Genomic DNA, 17,383 nt, shown 5'->3' with positions numbered 1-17,383 from the left:
TCAACATGAAATGCAATGTCATGCATCGAATTTAACACACCTTCTAAATTCTTGAACAACAACAAATAAAAAGAGCCAACATGAATTTGATTACACATTAAAAAAATAATTACAACCCCTTTGTAATTAACAATTTTTTAAAAAGATTTTGCATCAGCTTTGAATATTGAAATATTAGCTTAAAAACTCGTGTTTTTAATATAATTTTTACCAACCATAGTTATTGAAAGTTCACAAGACATGCCATTAGGTTTAAGGCTGGACGAGGTTATGCCTGCGCGCCTGGACATAAGGTTAGACGATCCTTGATAAAGCTCGCAGAACAATAAAGAACTAGTCTTGGTGCACTTTAAAGGCTCAAGGCCACTTTTGAACTCACCTTCATTGTAGAGATGGTAAATACATGATGATGAAGTGCAAGATATCGAATGTTCATTTTTCATTCATAATCTAAGAATATTTGTTTTGTTATTTTTAACAATTTATGAAGTACATAATACATTATATATGATGAAATTTTCTTCAAGTATTTAAATTTTATCATATAATTCTAGGGAGTTTCAACTCAGTAAAGCATGTGTCTAGACTCTAGATTTAGTGCAACCAACTAACTAGAGGGGAGAGGCAATATTTCATCACTCTACCAACTTTTATGATGATGTATCATTGTAATTTTACAGAACAAAGTAAGAAAGTGTTTGAGCAGATCATTTAGGTATACATGCAGCAAGTGCTATCATACAGAAGAAATAAAAATTGGCTTCATTGCAAACAAGACTGACTTTCTACCATTTTACATCAAGGGTTAGTGCCTCGGGAGAGACGAGCATTGAGGACAACTTTGTAAATGAAAGATTCGATAACAAACTACTCCATGCAAATGAATCTGCATCGATGAAGGGTCTGATCCTCTTGATGACCACGGGTTTCAGGATCTCGCCTTCCATTCTTGCTGCTACATCATACAAGGAACGCTCAACAGTAGGCCTCGTTCTCCAGTCGGCTAAAGTATTCCAATACGTATCATTACTTCTGATCCCTCTTTCCAGTTCCAAATGGAAGTGAATTATGGCTGATGCTCTGATTCTTGCCTTGAGAGATCCCAAAGAAGAAATGGGATTGGGTTTTAAGTTGAGATAGCTCCTCAATATTCTTTCAAGAAACGCTATTCTAATGCTCAAAGATCTAGAAGGATGCCTCCATTTCTCATAGTTTGGCCAGATGTAGCATTTATTAGATAATAATTTGATTGCATCTGCGGAGGAAAATATGACCTTGATATGTGCAGAAGGTTGTTGATCTATGTATGCAACAACAGAAGCAGATCCAATAATACGTATGGTTGGCAAAGCTGAGCATGAATCCGACCCAATAGATTCAACCCCGTTCCCTTTCCTAAAGATGAAACTACCATATAAAAGTTGATTACGGTTAGAAGTAAGAGACATGGAAATTTCTTCAGCACTTTTCACTTCGAAACTGATGCCTTCACCAACTGATATTCGCCTTAGACCAGAGTGTGAAGTGTTTGACTGCAATACAGTAGCGATAAAACAAACTAATTACGAACACTTTCAATATAGATACATTCAGATTTCAGGACCAATTTATGGTAGCGTTTTCTAATATTAGTTCCAAATTTACTTGGATAGCCCCAAATGTATCATAAATATGATTCAGAACACCTAATCTCGATGATAGAAAACATATATGGAACCAAACAACTAAAGCCCATAAATAATTGTCTCCTACAACAAGAGGTGGCAATATTCACTCATGGCCGTACGCCAGAAAATCATAAGTTGGCTTCTATTGGCCTTGTGATAATACTTCAAAAGAATATATACTGCTATTTGAAAGTTTAAACAATAATCCTAGTAATAGCACTTGTTCAACTACTCAATAAATTGGAAAACTCATCGATCACTTGCTTCATATCAAACTCATATGTGGATTTTGATGACACTGTCAAGACCAAAACAAATTAACTTCAGAATGCGGACACCTGGAACAGAGGGTCTTACACCCCATCATTTAAGAGAAGAGTCATCAAAGATCTAATGATTGGTTCATGCGTTATCATAACTCAAAAACAAACACCTCCAGCATCACAAAACAATGAATACATAATGATCAAGCCTAACGATTCCATGATTAAATTTTTTCCCTCCAAATCCATGCTGGGCTTGGACTCCACAACACGCCACTGGCTAAACATTTCATGGTAGAGATAAATGCACGTGAACACCAAGGTCAATCAATAGCTTTAAAATCAAGAATTAAACATTTTTCCAAATTACCAAATCACCCGTCAAAAAGGAAGTAACACCAAGATGGAAAACAAACATACCGGTAACATTATTGACAGCTGATCATTATCTCCCATAACCTGTAACTCGAAAGGACCCTCGATTTTAAAACTATCAATTACAGCCTCTGACCCAATTTTCTTAGCCAAAGACTCAAATTCTGACGATACATTCAATTTCTTCCATTCCGAAGGCTGCTCATGCATCTTAAGAACAATTTCACTCTTTCCAACTCGAACACGAAACTCGTATCTCGGAACTATATCATACTTGGATTTCTTTACTTTCAATTCTGATACCCGAATGTCCTCCAATGCCCATTTCTCCTTACTAGTAATAGCATTCAAAACATTCTGAAATTAAACAACATAAAAGTAATTAATTGGCAGTAAAGAATCAGAAATCGACGATATCCGCAATCTTGAATTGAAATATTGAATGTAGCCATCCTCACATCCGCATTCAATGCACAGAATATCTCATCAACTTATTATGATCCATAACAGTAGTAACAATAAATAACCCACTAAAAAATATACACGAAGAATCTCACACTAGGACGGACCTGCCTGGAGCCTATGGGGTTATACGAGAATCATTTCCTTTAAAAAGTTTCCAGGCCATGCAATAAATCCCATAGTTCGAATATAAAACCAATGTAAAAAGTAACTTGCACTAATTTAAGGGAAATGAACTAAATCAGTAGGAGCAATCATCACGAAGAAATGAAGAGGTATACATTCAAGATTTTTTACAGTGACCTGTAAAAAATGAGTGGGCTGGGGGCTGAGCTGCGATTCATGGATGGCCGTTACTCTCGGAAAGAGGAAGTGGGAGAGGTTGAAGGGTGGTGGCGGAGGGATGATTGATGAGTGAATCCGCCAAAGGGTTTGGAGGATAATACACAAAATCAGCGTGAAATTTCGGCTGACCATCGTATTCGGTGAAGTCTACAAGAAAGAACAGCAACTGAGAAATCCACTCGACAGCGGTGCACGGCGGCGAAGGACGGAGGTAGAGGGGGTGAGATCGTCGGTTATCTGATTTCGACGGAGTAATTTGACATTTGGTTTCTGTGCGTGGGAAATTTCGTTGGGTTGCAATTTTTTTATGGAGAAAACAAAGATAAAATTAAATTTTATTTTTAGATATATATATTTCAAATGAGTACGTGTCTTGTGATACGGTCTCATGAATCTTTATCTGTGAGACGGGTCAAACTTACCGATATTCAGAATAAAAGTAATATTTTTCATTTATGACTCAAATAAAAGACTCGTCTCATAAAATACTACACATAAGACCGTTTCACACAAGTTTTTGTCATTTCAAATATATGACTTAAGTATATATATATATACAAAATTAATAATATTTTAGATCACTATTTTTTAAAAATCAGGCATATAAATGTTTTCGAGTATTTATAACATAAGAGTGAACGTGACTATACAAAATTAATAATATTTTAGATCCCTATTTTATAAAAATCAGGCATATAAATGTATTCGAGTATTTATAACATAGAGTGAACGTGCCTTGTTTTAAAAAAAATAGAAGACATGTTAGTCTATTAATATTTTTTCGAGTATTTTATGTCTTTTAATTTTTTACAAACCAAGATTGATGCAATCAGATATCAATGTTGAGATGAAAATTAAGATACAATCTAAAATTTGAAAGATATAATTAATCCACGTAAAATTAGATGAACAAACTTGGGAATAAAGACTTTCTATAAGAATAATTAATTATCCTAGATTTTTTAATTTTTTAAAATAATTGAAGTACCTTAATTAGTTATAAATACTTAAATAGAATCATAGTTTAATAAATAAATAATTACTTTGATGAATTAATATAATTGCCGTAAAGAATATTGTAGAAATTAGAGAATATTTTTTTTTTTGAAAAAAAACTGATATTTACACTTAATTTTGTGTTATCTACATTTCACTTCATGTGTAAAATATTTTCAAATTTATTCACACACGAAATACAAATAACAAGAAGTAGAGTGTATTTTAAAAATACTTCATTATAAGTCATATTTGAATTAGCGAATTTGAAAACGATATTCCAGTTTGATATAAAAATCACTTTATTTTACGAAAAATAGTAAAATGGCTAAATTGGCTGATTTGGATTTAATCTTTAACAAATTCATATATACAGATAGATATGAAATATGATCGTATATAGTATTTTATGAGTCCGAATAAATCATATAAATAATAAACTTTAAAACAATAATATTTTATGTAGATACTTCTAGATAAAAATATTTTGCAAATATTTAAAGTCTCATCTGAATTAATTCAAAAAACTCTTATAATATCGTTTCGAATATCAAATTTTATAAACAGATCCCATTAAAAATATTATTTTTAATATTAAAAATATTGTTTTTCTTTGTAATTACAGACTGAATCATCATAGGTTGATTTCCGAAAAGATTGGGTCTAAAAAATTCAAGTTACCAGACAACCTAGGACTCCTCACTAGGGAATCAAGCATAAACATTTATTTGCTCTGAGGGGAAGATCACCCAAGTAGCAAGTAAAATGCTAAAGAACATACACCATTCACCATAATAAACTGGATCACCTTCATGGTACCGTCGTCTTCACATTCGTACCGACGATTACCTCGACCACGACAAAACCAAAAAGAAAAACACTAACTACTTACAGGGACAAGAGAAGGGCAAATGATTCAAGAAAATATCTTGACTGAGCCAAACTTGTCTGGAAACCATTTCCTTAAAAAGGAGGCAAAGGTATCATGAGTATGCAACAGTGCTATTTTGCTGGAAGGAGTCGAACAGAGAGCCAGATACTTTTGAAGGAGGCCAGTACCGTAGGAATGATCTACCGACGATATTTTTCACAGGTAGCGGACCCCTAAAAGGGAATAATTCTTACTCAGACCATTTTTTTCAAATTCATTTAAAGATCTCCGCGCTGGCTATATACAAATCAGGTGCTCTATAACCACATTTTTCCAAAAGATTGTGAAAACATTAAATAATATCAGCATTGATTATGCATACTGCGATTTAGTTATTACCAGTTATGAGAGTCAAAACTGTTGTTACGGTTATCTCCCAGCACGAACACGTAGCCTTCAGGTACAAGCTAGTTCAGAACAGAAACAATGAGTTACTCTTATAATATTACTTGCATAAGATGTCAAGGTGACGTTAAAAACAGAAACAAAACATTACCACTGGCTTCATTTCATAATCGAGTGGCTCCAAGATGAAATCCTCATCTTTAGCAATGCCATTGACAAACAATTTTCCATCATGAACCTGAGAAAGGAATCAATATGAACTGGTTAATGGTGAAGAAATGAGAGAAACAACTAGATCCAAATACATGAAAATAATGCTTACCTCCACATAATCACCAGCTTGCGCTACAACTCGTTTGATAAAGACATCGGATGGGCTGTAACCAACTTCCTGCAGTTCAAGATAGCTAGTCAACTACCTATAACACATGCACAAAACTTATTTTGTCAACGATTCAGTTGATATGAATGGGATACCTGAAGAACGGAAGGAGCCTTGAAAATCACAATATCTGAGACTTCAGGTTTCCTGAATATATAAGAGACCTGCATAACAAGGTGAGAGAACATGATGGAACCAAAAGATTGGTTTGTAAATTCGGCGCGTTGAATTAAAAATAATAATAATCACAGATAATTCAAGATTATATCTACACACAAAAAAAAACCATCTGAAATAGATTCACGCCAATCGTTGCATGCATGAAGCAGTCAGTTATCGAAGAGTGATTACAAATTAACCATCATTCAAGGAGTGAGATTCATAGATCATGAATAATATGTAAAAGTTCAGAACCATGCACAACTCACAACCACTGACAACAGTCTTGATACATTAACTGACGCAAGTAACCAACTAAGTTGCACGTGGTACTGAGACAAATACAGCGAAGTCCATAACAACTTAATGTTTTGATCACAGTTTCAAAGAATAATTAAGAAGATTGAAACAATCCTTAAACATTAGCTGATACAGAAGGCACAGACAAAATGAACAGATTATCATAACCAGTGCCAATGCCTGTGCATCATTATGATTTTTAGAGAATAGAATCTATCAAAACCATACCCTAGCCAATCCACATTAAAACTCTAGGCATATAAGAGACCATATTCCAAGTCTTCAATTAATATGGATCCTTGATTGTTTTATTTGTATCAAAAAGTTCAATACTAATTGCCATTGAATATAGCAAAAATCATCTGATGTTCTCACATAGCAATGGAATAATTTGTTTGTTACTTTGTTTCACTTATTTTATTTTGTGAGGTTGCGCATTCTTTCAAGTGTTAATTTTCAACAATTATTTTTTAATCCCACCTTTCAAAACAGGGGAAGATCAAACTTTTTGATTGTGAAATGAATAAGAAGATGCCTTCCCCCTTTCACCGTTTAAGTTCAATTCTGACTGGGTATTGTTCCTTCAGGTTGCATTTGGATGGATTGATTAAAAATCTATGAATTTCGATCATAGTTTTATTGTTAACAATGAAACAATGGATGAAATCTTACATCTGCACGTTACTTATACATTAGTTACACATACAAAGTCGAATGGATTCAAATAACTCTATTATTGAGGGAACTTGACATTCATCATAATTAACATGAAACACTATATAAACATGCAATGAGTGAATTTAAAGTTTATAATCTTGTTTCTCTAAACTACAAAAATACATTTGAATACAACAATCCAAATGCAACCTCATGTAATTCCCAATAGACCATTATTGTGCCGGAGAAGGAAATAAAGACAGTCAAAAAGTAGGAAGATTTTGAAACATATCAGAATGTTGGTCTTCCACATTTCACTATGTATGAGTAGATAAAAAGAGAAGATAAGTTAGATTTCTTGGATACCTCATGCAAGTATTTACATGCGGCAAAGAGATATAGGGAGTTCAGAAGAGGGCGAAGTGGTGGTGTTTCTTGTCCGCGGATACTAACATCTTTACAATGTTTTTTTCAATAGGAAACAATATTATATTAATAAAATAAAAGCTATTAATTACAAAAGCGGACAAGTGATCCGCAAGATAAAAAAGGAAAACAAAAGTCATGATCATATTAACAACATATATAACTCCAATCTCTCAATAAATCAGAAATCGAAAAATTCTTAAACTCTGCATGCTTCCCAATTCAGCTAGATGTCCGAGTCTTAACCTTATCCCAACAATCTTTAACCGACTGTTCTGAGTTGTCAAAATTCCTTCTATTCCTCTCCAACAAAACTGACCAGCAAATACAATGAACCACCACATTCCAAAAAATTCTTTCCTTCCTATCAAGTTCATGTCCAAGATCTGTAGCAAACAGATCCTGCACAAATCTTGTGGCTACCCATACCAAATCCATCTTCTCCAATGCTCCGAACCAAACACATCTTGTAAAAGGACAATGAAATGAGAGAGAAGAAAGGTCTAGTCAGAAAGAAATACTCATAGAAAGATTTAACTGAAAATATTCCTGAAGAATCCCCGACCCATACCCTTGATATCTTCAACCTCTTCAACCAACCTGGCCCTCTCTAAAGACCATAACAAAGAGCTCAACTCATCCACTTCGTCATCCCTCAAGTCCATCCTAAAATGCAAATTCCAATAAATGAAAGAAGAAATGGAAAAATCCTCCACCTAAATAAAATGAAATAGGCATATTATGAACAAAAGATATCTGAAATAAAGAAAAGATAAAGATCTTTAAAAGAAGGATCTCTTCACCGCTTTTCCTCCTAAAACCTGATCTTGTTCCCTCCTCTAACCAATGCCCTAGAAATGAACTTCCATGGACTTCTGAATGCAACATTTCTTGCTAAGCCCGCATCCCAACCATTATTCCGTAACACGTATTTGCTCACTATAACCTTCTTCCATGACGGCTAATCTCAACAGAACACCACCACCATTTCCCCAAAAAGGTCTTATTCCTCAGACAAATGTTCCCAATACCAAACCTCCTTTTTATCGGTTTACACACCTGCTCCCACACAACTAGACGACAATGTAATTCCCCATCAGCTCCATCCCATAGAAAATCCTGCATAATCCTCTCCATAACCTCCTCTATACCCCTTGGAATCCTGAAAGAGACATGAAATACATTGGCAAAGCATTCAACACCGCTAAAAGCAAGGTTAATCTGCACCCATGGACAAAAAAGCTTTCTTCCATCTCGTTAACTTCTTCAACATCTTAGACAAAACTTGTTCCCAAAACGAGATTTTCAACGGATTTCCGCATAGTGGAAACCCCCCCAGATATCCAATGGGCCAATTCTCTCTCCCACATCCAATCTCTCCCGCTAACCATTCCACTTCTTAATCTATTTTTTTCATAAGAAACCAAATTTGATTATATTAGAAGTTAAAGGTGACAAAAGACGGAGAAGTTATCCACATCTACTTAAAAGATAAAAGAAGCTATGTAATATCAACAATAGATATATAACAACAAATAAAGCTACAATCCCTAAATAAATCTGAAATCGATAAATGCTTAAAATCTGAGTGCTTCCTTGTCCAAACGGAAACCTTAAACCTGATCTTTTCCCAAAAGTCATCAATCATATATGTTATATTGTCGAACCAACCAAATAGTCCAGAAGATACATTGGACTGCCACATGCCAAAAAGTACTTCCTCTCTTTCCAAGATCATGACCAATATCTAATACGAACATTTCACTGGCTGATCTTGGAGCAACCCACACCAAACCAAAGCTTGGACCAAATACAATTCGTGAATACACAATGCATAAGCAGATGATCTCGAGTCTCCTCCTATTTCGACAAAGGACACACCAATTCGGACATAGTGCACGATTAGGCCATCTTTTCTGAAATGTGTCGCGGGTTGGCAATTTATCCAAAGCCACAATCCACGAGAATACTTGAACCTTGTGTGGGATCGGTACTTTCCAAATGAATTGAAAATGAAGAAAAGAAGGAAAGACACTGATCGAAAAGAATGGTACATAGAATGATTTAACAGAGAAAGATCCTGAGGAGTCCCCTTCCCAAACCCTGAAATCCTCACCTTCCACATTCAGCCTAACATTTTCTAAAACCCCTAGCAAAGAACTCAACTCACTCACTTCTCCATCACTCAAATCCTTTCGGAAATGCAAAACCATGATAATTTTTCGATCTCCTTCCTCTTGAATGAAACGAAAAATAGGCTTGTTAGGTGTTATGAAGCAACGAGATCTGAAATAAAGTTGGATATCGTTCTTTAAAAGATGACTATCCCCAGCACTTATCTTCCCAAACTATAATGATATTCCTCTCCTTAGCCACTGCCCTCACATGTCGATAAAAAACCGGGTAAGTATGAGAAATAAATTTCCAAGGACTTCTAAATGTAAAGTTCCTTACTAAACCCACATCCCATCCATTATCCTGCATCACATATTTGCTCGTAATAACCTTCTTCCATAGCTGTGCCCCTTCTACATAGCCTTTCCACCACCATTTCCCCATAAGTGCCTTATTCATCAAACAAATGTTCCCAATACCCAGTCCCCCTCAGTCTTTTGGTTTACAGCCTGCTCCCACACGTCTAAATGACAATGTGAACCTCCATCAACTCTATCCCATAAAAATCCCTCATAATCTTCTCCATACCCTTCTTTACACCTTTAGGTACCCTAAAAAGAGACATGAAATACAATAGGAAAGTATTCAACACCGCCGAAATCAAAGTTAATCGTCCCCCTTGATAAAAAGGCTTTCCTCCAACTCGCCAACTTTTTCAACATCTCAGACACTATGGATTCCCCAAATTCAGTTTTCATTAGATTGCCCCTAATGGAACCTTTAGATATTTAATAGGCCACTCCTCCCACCTACACCCAATCCCTGTAGCCTGCCCCTCCATTTCTGCTTCAATACAATTTATTCCCAATCGTGCACTTTTTTCCAAATTGATCTTTAATCCCGTCATTTGGAAGATGAGTTCAAAATCTCCAACAAAAGCCGCATATGATTCTCACTCTCAATAAAAACAAATGTCATTCGCAAATTGAATATGTGATATCTCAACTTTCTCTCTACCAACTTTCATACCCCAGGTCTCGTTCATCGTCTTCGCCTTATCCACCAATCTACCCGACACATCTACCACAAGCTTAAACAAGAACGGAGAAAGCGGATCCCCTTGCCTAAGACCTCTCTCTCCCTTGAATTGGCCCATCGGCCTACCATTTATAATGACCGCTCGTCCATCTCTCTCCAATCTCTTTATTTTGTAAAACAAACTCCAATCCACATTATCATAAGCTTTCTCAAATTCAACCTTAAAAACCCAGCCTTTCTTCTTTTTGTATCTCATCTCCTCCACCACTTCATTGTCTCAAGAATTTAGCTCCCTTCGATGAAAGCACATTGATTCTCTGCTATGGTTGTACTTAAAACTTCCTTCAATTTATTTTATAAGACTTTAGCAATAATCTTATACATGCGAGTTGTCAAACTGATTGGCCTAAAATCCTTAACCTCACCCGCACCATGTTTCTTTGGTACTAGGCATATATATGTTTCATTGGTGATACCATTTACAACACCTCATGAATTTGTACCTTTCCCACCCCTGTAGAATAGTATTGCACCACCAAGATGTTTGATTTGAAGTTTTTGTGATTCAACCACGCATTCTCGAATCTAAAAGGCGATGGCCCCCACTTTACCTTTGAAATGTCTAACATAACTGGAAACCACAAATGACTATCATTTTTTACAAAGAACGGAGTATTATCAGCAAATTAAATGTGGGAAATCTCCACCATCTCTCTTCTTACTTGCAAACCACGGATTAAGTTCATTTCCTTGGCCTTATCAATCAATCTACCCAATACATATACTAACAAATTAAACAGGAAAAGGGAAAGGGATCCCCTCGCTTAAGACCTTTCTCACCCTCAAAATTGCCCATTGGCCCAACATTTATAAGAACCGAGAACGACAGAAACACAACCCTTAATCCACTTGTTCCATCTTTCCCCAAACCTTTTTTTGAGCAGAACAAAATCCAAAACACCCCAATCCACATGATCATAAGCTTTCTCAAAGTCTACTTTAAAAAACTACCCCTTATTTTTTTTACATCTCAACTCCTCCACCAACTCATTATCTACGAGGCAACAATCTAGAATTTGTCTCCCTTCGATCAACGCACTCTGAGTTTCTCCTATTGTGAGAGGTAACACTTTTTTCACTTTTACTGACAAGACTTTAGCAATAATCTTATACAAACTGGTTGTCAAGCTGATAGGCCTAAAGTCTTTCACCTTAACAGAATCTTGTTTCTTTGGTATCAAGCAAGTATATGTCTTCATTGGTGATATCATTTATAACACCACCTCAAAATATTAATTAAACAATTTCATCAGATCTTTTTTTACAATATCCCAACACTCATGATAAAATGCAGTTGTAAAACCACCTGCGCTCGAAGTCTTTTATCCAATGCTCTCAAACACTACTCTTTTAATCTCTTCCTCTGAAAAAAGCATCTCCAACTCTAATCTAGACTCACCATCGATAAAGCACCATTCTATTACCATGCCTCATCCCCTTCCATCAGATTTGCTTTATAATTTTCGGAAAAACTCTATTGTAGTGTACTCAATCTGCTCACCATCTGAGGTTACCGATCCATCTGCCAGCCCAATTTATTGATAGATGACCTGCTTCTTCAATGATTTAATGGAGAATGAATATTTTTTTTGTTATGATCCTCTTCCCTCAACCATTTCTCGTTTTTTTATTATCTATCTGGCTACTTCGACACAAGAACTCTTCTAGGGCATACTTAGCTTCCTTTATCTCAATTGTTAACTCATCTAACCGCTGATCCTCACTCTCTTTCTCATCCAACTGTCGAATTTTATTTTCTAACTCCAAATATTTTACCCTTACATCCCTGTAAACCTTCTTGCTCCACTGAATTATATCATTCTTTATAAGTTTAAGCTTCCTCATAAATTAATATCCTTCCCAACCCTGAAGATCTAAGTTGTTCCACAAAGATGAAAATGATGGTTTAAAACTTTTATGATTTAAACACACATTCTCAAATTTAAATGGTGACGGACCCCACTTCGCCCTCAAGGTATCTAAAACCATTGTAAAATGATCTGATGTGAGGGGCAAGATTGTTTGTCTAAAGAAAGAAAAAATATCCACCTATCTCCCTAAAAACAAGAATCAATCAAGCCAACAACAAATGAAGGAAGCCCTCAAATTTGACCAACTTTGCATCCAACGGAGGTGGATCACGCAGTTCCAATCCCTTACCAACGAATCAAAACACTTCATGGTAGTAGTGAGGGAACTATTATTCATCTTTTCACTTAGTGATCTGACAACATTAAAATCCCCCTTTCACACCAATACTCACCACAAATTACTCTCAGCCCCGCCAATTCATCCCATAATGCTTGTCTATCTCTCGGATTACAAGGTTCATAAACTGCTGAAAACCACCACCTGTCACCACCATCCTTTTCAATTTGAACAGAAACTGAGATCTCTCCAATTAGGTTATCCCTGATCGAAACCAATCTAGAATGCCACACTACCCAGATACCCTCTGATCTACCTATAGCTGGTAGTAATACCCACTCAACGAATGTGAACTTCCAGAAGCTTGCAATAAATCCCCTATCCACCGACTCTCTTTTGATTTCTTGAAGAACAACTATGTTTGGCATCTCTTTACGTAAGAGTGCTCTAATCAGTCCTCTACATCTACTCGAACCTCCTCCCTAAAATTCCAAGAAAAGATCTTCATTTAACTACTGCCGAACCCCTGTGAGTCGATATTTTCTCATTATTGATCCCAAAATTCCACCTTTTTATCTCTCTGAATTTGTTATTCCTCGACCTACTCCCTAGTTCATTCACTAATAGTACATTTTCTATCCCCAACCTAGAAAGACAGTCATCCCTGCCATCCAAACCCGCTGAACGCAATGTCGGCCCCTCTTCCTCCCCGTGAACCATACGCCCCTGCTTACCCACAGTAAAGCTATCCTCCAACTTACCTGGCTTTTCAACCAACCTTCAATACCAAAATGAATTTTTCTCTTGTAAATTCCCTATGGCCTTAACTGCTATGGATATTTATTCCTAGTTGTTATATGTTAAACTTGACGCTAATCTTAACAGACTGACCTCACATCAAAGGATTGTCAGATATCTGAGAAACAACCATAATCAATTTTTCAACTTGTCTAGGAACATTTATAAATCTCGGTTTACACCAGCTTGGCTGTGTATGCATATATCAACAGCCCCATGCTACTGCAATAAGGTAGCAATGGATGTTCTTCATCAACCGATCTTGACAAATATCCTTAGAACTAATAATGAAGATGTTTAAAAAAATTAAGAATAGTTTTTGTTGTTTTTTATGTTTCAGAAAACTTGTAAAGTTTTTTAAAATGCTTCAAAAATAAAAATTATTGATTCTAGATAAACCCTAAATAGAGCATATATTTCTCCAATTCCATATCCCCTTCAGAAATTTCTCTTTGTCGTCCAAACATGGAATTATTTGAGTATCTATTCTAACATTAACTTTTAGAAAACATACCGAAAAAAACATTTTTTTAAAAAAAAATAAAATTGTGCACTCTAGTATCTAAACTTATGTCACACGTAAGAGGAACTTGGTTTATGTTTTACGTGGGTACTGTAAGTTCAATAACTTAAACATTGCTACGTTGAGTTCGTATACTCTGACATTGAACAATCCCAATAACGTAAAAACAATGACATGAGCTTAGACAAGTCAATCTCAGCAGATAAAAAGACATATTTCCAGAACAATAGCTCAAACAATTTCGTTTAAAAATTGGAGAACCCACAAATTAAGAAAAACACTGTCATGCTCCTAATCCAAAATAATTATGAGAGTAACTCTTTAGAGAGCACTCGTCTAATAATATTGAGAGAGTCCCACGAAGAGAAGGTCCTGTATCACTAGCACAACTAGCTTGATTAAATAATCATACAAGATAATTAAAAAAATCCGAGCCATACACTCATCAATCTGAGTTGAAGTCATTGGTCTGAGCTATAAATTAAACGATTAGAGCCATAAAATCTGTACATCAAACCTTCAAAGACCACCAATAAATTTGTGAAGGCCTCCAATTAGAGCTCCAAAGCTGTCACCATGCGTAAAGCAGTCATATGATCATAAGCTTATTTTTGAAAAACAACCATAAGAAGCTCCCACTGGAATTCATAATTGTAGCTTAGATTATCAAGATCAAATCAAAGCAACTATAGTCCTTAAAGATCAATTTCAGCTACAAAATGGCTTAACATATTCATCTTAGCCAGAAAATCCATAAAAAATGAGAAATACCTTCCTAATCCAAAAATAATAAATCACCTTGGCCAAAAATAAAAAAACAATATCTCCAAATGAAGCTATGACATAAGATCTTGTGTCCTAAAATAATCCGAAAAGACGAAATATGATTCAACCAAGATATCACCACTTGCACAACCCAGTTTAAGGAGTCCAAACTCAGAAGATTAGGCTCAGAAGTGATGCTCTAGCATATCCAAAGTATTGTTCGAAATATGGCATCGATATGATCCAATGAGGTTATGATTCTTAGCTTTGTTCAAAACTTATAATGACGAGAGATCTCACGGAGAGAGTCGAACAACAATAACGATGGTGCTTATCAAACTTAAATAAAAATCCAAAAATGATGAATCTCATCCGATTCCAGTTAAGATAAATTCATTTCGCACCACCATCAATTTTATAACGATAAAGTCAAAGTTGGCCAAGCTGGAGCTACAATGGAACAAACAGAAGCAATTGGGTGCTAAGTAAAGACAGTTGTGGCCAACATAGAGGCCATAGGAAGCCACATGAAGAGGGCCAACAAAGACTGAAATGAAACTGCTTGGTGCAGAACTGGCACTGCCGTGGTCGAAAGAGAATATATTGACCAAGCAGGTGTTGACTAATGTCGATATACCAAAACCAAGCTGATAATTGATCATAACTAGTAATTCAATTCAATTTCAAATACATGATAATTGATAACCATCTGACATAAAGTTGGCGAATTTAAATCAATGTCAGTTCATAACATTATCGCTAACAGAAAATCATCCAAAACAATATCGGAAACATGTCAAATTGTCAATATATGGTGACCCAAAACTTACAGTGTCATCCATTTATACTTGTTTCCCATTCTACAATCGCCACTTGTGTATCCATACAACATTGTTTGATTAATATTTTCTTTCAGCATACGCAAGTGACAGGACTGGAGAACCAACTTACATCAACTCCCCATTTCCCCACTACCTTATCTTCTATTCTCTCCATTACTACAATTAGTCAATTGATTATAGGCTTAAGGAACACATATCGAGAAAACACGGCGAAGAATGAAATCATCAAACATCCTATATTTCACTGCTAAAGATCAGGATGGGACTTTCAAGAACAAAAAGTGACTGGTAATTTAGGAAATTAGGAAGTACATTCTAAGCATTACTTATTACACTAACCGAAATTCAAACCATAACTATGCATTATAATTTACATTTCTAAATGCTGTAGTTAGTATATCATTATAAATTAGCTTAATTACAAAAAGCTAATTTAATGGCTTTTGTTGGGCACTCACACACCCTTCAACGCCCACACCCCCTAACCCGTTTATGTCAATAACACAATAATTTTATTTAAGATATGTTCGATTCAATAATCATGGAAGATTTGAGGTAGCATCTCATATAATAGATCCATAAAAGTTCCAACAATAAAAATAACCATCACGAATGCTTCAGAATAGCTCCATTCGTAGCAAAACATAAAATATTTAAAATATATATGTAAGAATGATGGATGGAATCAGCTCAAATGTTGATTCCATGCGAGTACCTTCTCTGCTAGAATGCGATCACCCACATCAAACGTCGGGCACATAGAAGTTGAGGGAATTGCCCTTGGCTCAGCCAAAGTCGATTTGAATAAAATACGAACGCTAAAAGCAGTGAAAGCAGCCTTTGCCTCGTCTGAACTGAAGCAAAGATCCATCATTTTCAGTAGCCAAGCATTACTACTTCGAATACTTTGCGGTAAAGCCTTCACACTACTAGCGCCAACACTTTTGGCCGCTTCCGAACAATTCCTACCAGTAGCAACACTCCTACTTTGTACTTTGCCTTTACTGAGGTTCGTACATTGGGTTCCACCCCTATCAACGTACCCGACTGCAGGCTCGTTACAGGGCAACCACTTAGAACCATGCAAGAACGGGATAATCCACGGTGGCTTCAGTGGCGAAATACCCAAGCTACCCGCGTTAGAAGAAGCCCCCGTTGACTGTTTCACCAAAGAAATTAGTCCCGTCACGACATGTGAATGCGAGCCTCCACCAAGAATTTCCCCAGCCAGCCTCGAATAGATCGAAGATGACGCCGGATTCATAGAACTAGGGTTCATTTTCGAATGTCGGATATCTACGTACCTGGAATCGGGATTGGGAGACTGAGAATACTGGAACATCTCAGACAACACAGCGCATTCGTGGATGAATCGAGAGACGGCGCATTTTCCTGAGGCAGCGGGGGACGAAGCGAGATTTGAGGCGATGTAGCCGGAGTAGCAGACCGTGAATTTGATTGCCATTTGCGCAGTCTGAAAGGAAGGGCTTGGTCTTAAGATTTAGGAAGAACTGACGTAGAAAGCGTCAAAAGAAGTTTATAAGGGACAAAAGGGGAGACTGAAGAGAACAGGTAGTGCCGCCGAGACGGCAAAGGACCGGCGGAGATAGGGCGGAACAGTCGATACAGCAGAAAAAGGGCGACGTAAGTCGATACAGAGTGCACGTTAGACCATTTGAGATAATAATATTAGGCTGATACAGCAGAAAAAGGGTGACGTTAAGTCGATACAGAGCGCACGTTAGACCAAGGTTCTAAAAAGCGCGAAGCACCCCGAAACGCGAAC

General features: G+C 36.3%; 1 protein-coding gene and 1 pseudogene across 1 annotated transcript; both read right to left on the bottom strand.

Moving 5' to 3' along the window:
* Positions 1-620: 620 nt before the first annotated feature.
* On the bottom strand, positions 621-3,413 carry LOC140819904 (protein TUNICAMYCIN INDUCED 1-like). Its single transcript, XM_073180176.1, has 3 exons — positions 3,071-3,413; positions 2,351-2,662; positions 621-1,532 (listed from the first exon to the last, which is right to left on the bottom strand). The coding sequence occupies exons 1-3, from the start codon at positions 3,242-3,244 to the stop codon at positions 786-788; spliced, it is 1,233 nt and encodes a 410-aa protein (XP_073036277.1). The 5' UTR covers positions 3,245-3,413; the 3' UTR covers positions 621-785.
* A 1,398-nt stretch (positions 3,414-4,811) lies between these two features.
* LOC140819905 (thylakoidal processing peptidase 1, chloroplastic-like) lies at positions 4,812-17,260 on the bottom strand (annotated as a pseudogene).
* Between the last annotated feature and the right edge of the window lie 123 nt (positions 17,261-17,383).

Source organism: Primulina eburnea, chromosome 18 (assembly GCF_022965805.1).
Source record: "Primulina eburnea isolate SZY01 chromosome 18, ASM2296580v1, whole genome shotgun sequence".
Lineage (NCBI taxonomy): Eukaryota > Viridiplantae > Streptophyta > Magnoliopsida > Lamiales > Gesneriaceae > Primulina > Primulina eburnea.
Note: the sequence above shows the minus strand (reverse complement) of the source record. Positions and strands in the feature narration are given on the sequence as shown.

Excerpts from the sequence above, each read along its gene's own strand:
- LOC140819904 (XM_073180176.1), bottom strand. The coding sequence starts at position 3,244 with ATGGTCAGCCGAAATTTCACGCTGATTTTGTGTATTATCCTCCAAACC. Across the intron at positions 2,663-3,070 it reads AGCCCACTCATTTTTTACAG|AATGTTTTGAATGCTATTAC; the intron begins GTCACTGTAAAA and ends GTTTAATTTCAG. Across the intron at positions 1,533-2,350 it reads AGCTGTCAATAATGTTACCG|TCAAACACTTCACACTCTGG; the intron begins GTATGTTTGTTT and ends ACTGTATTGCAG.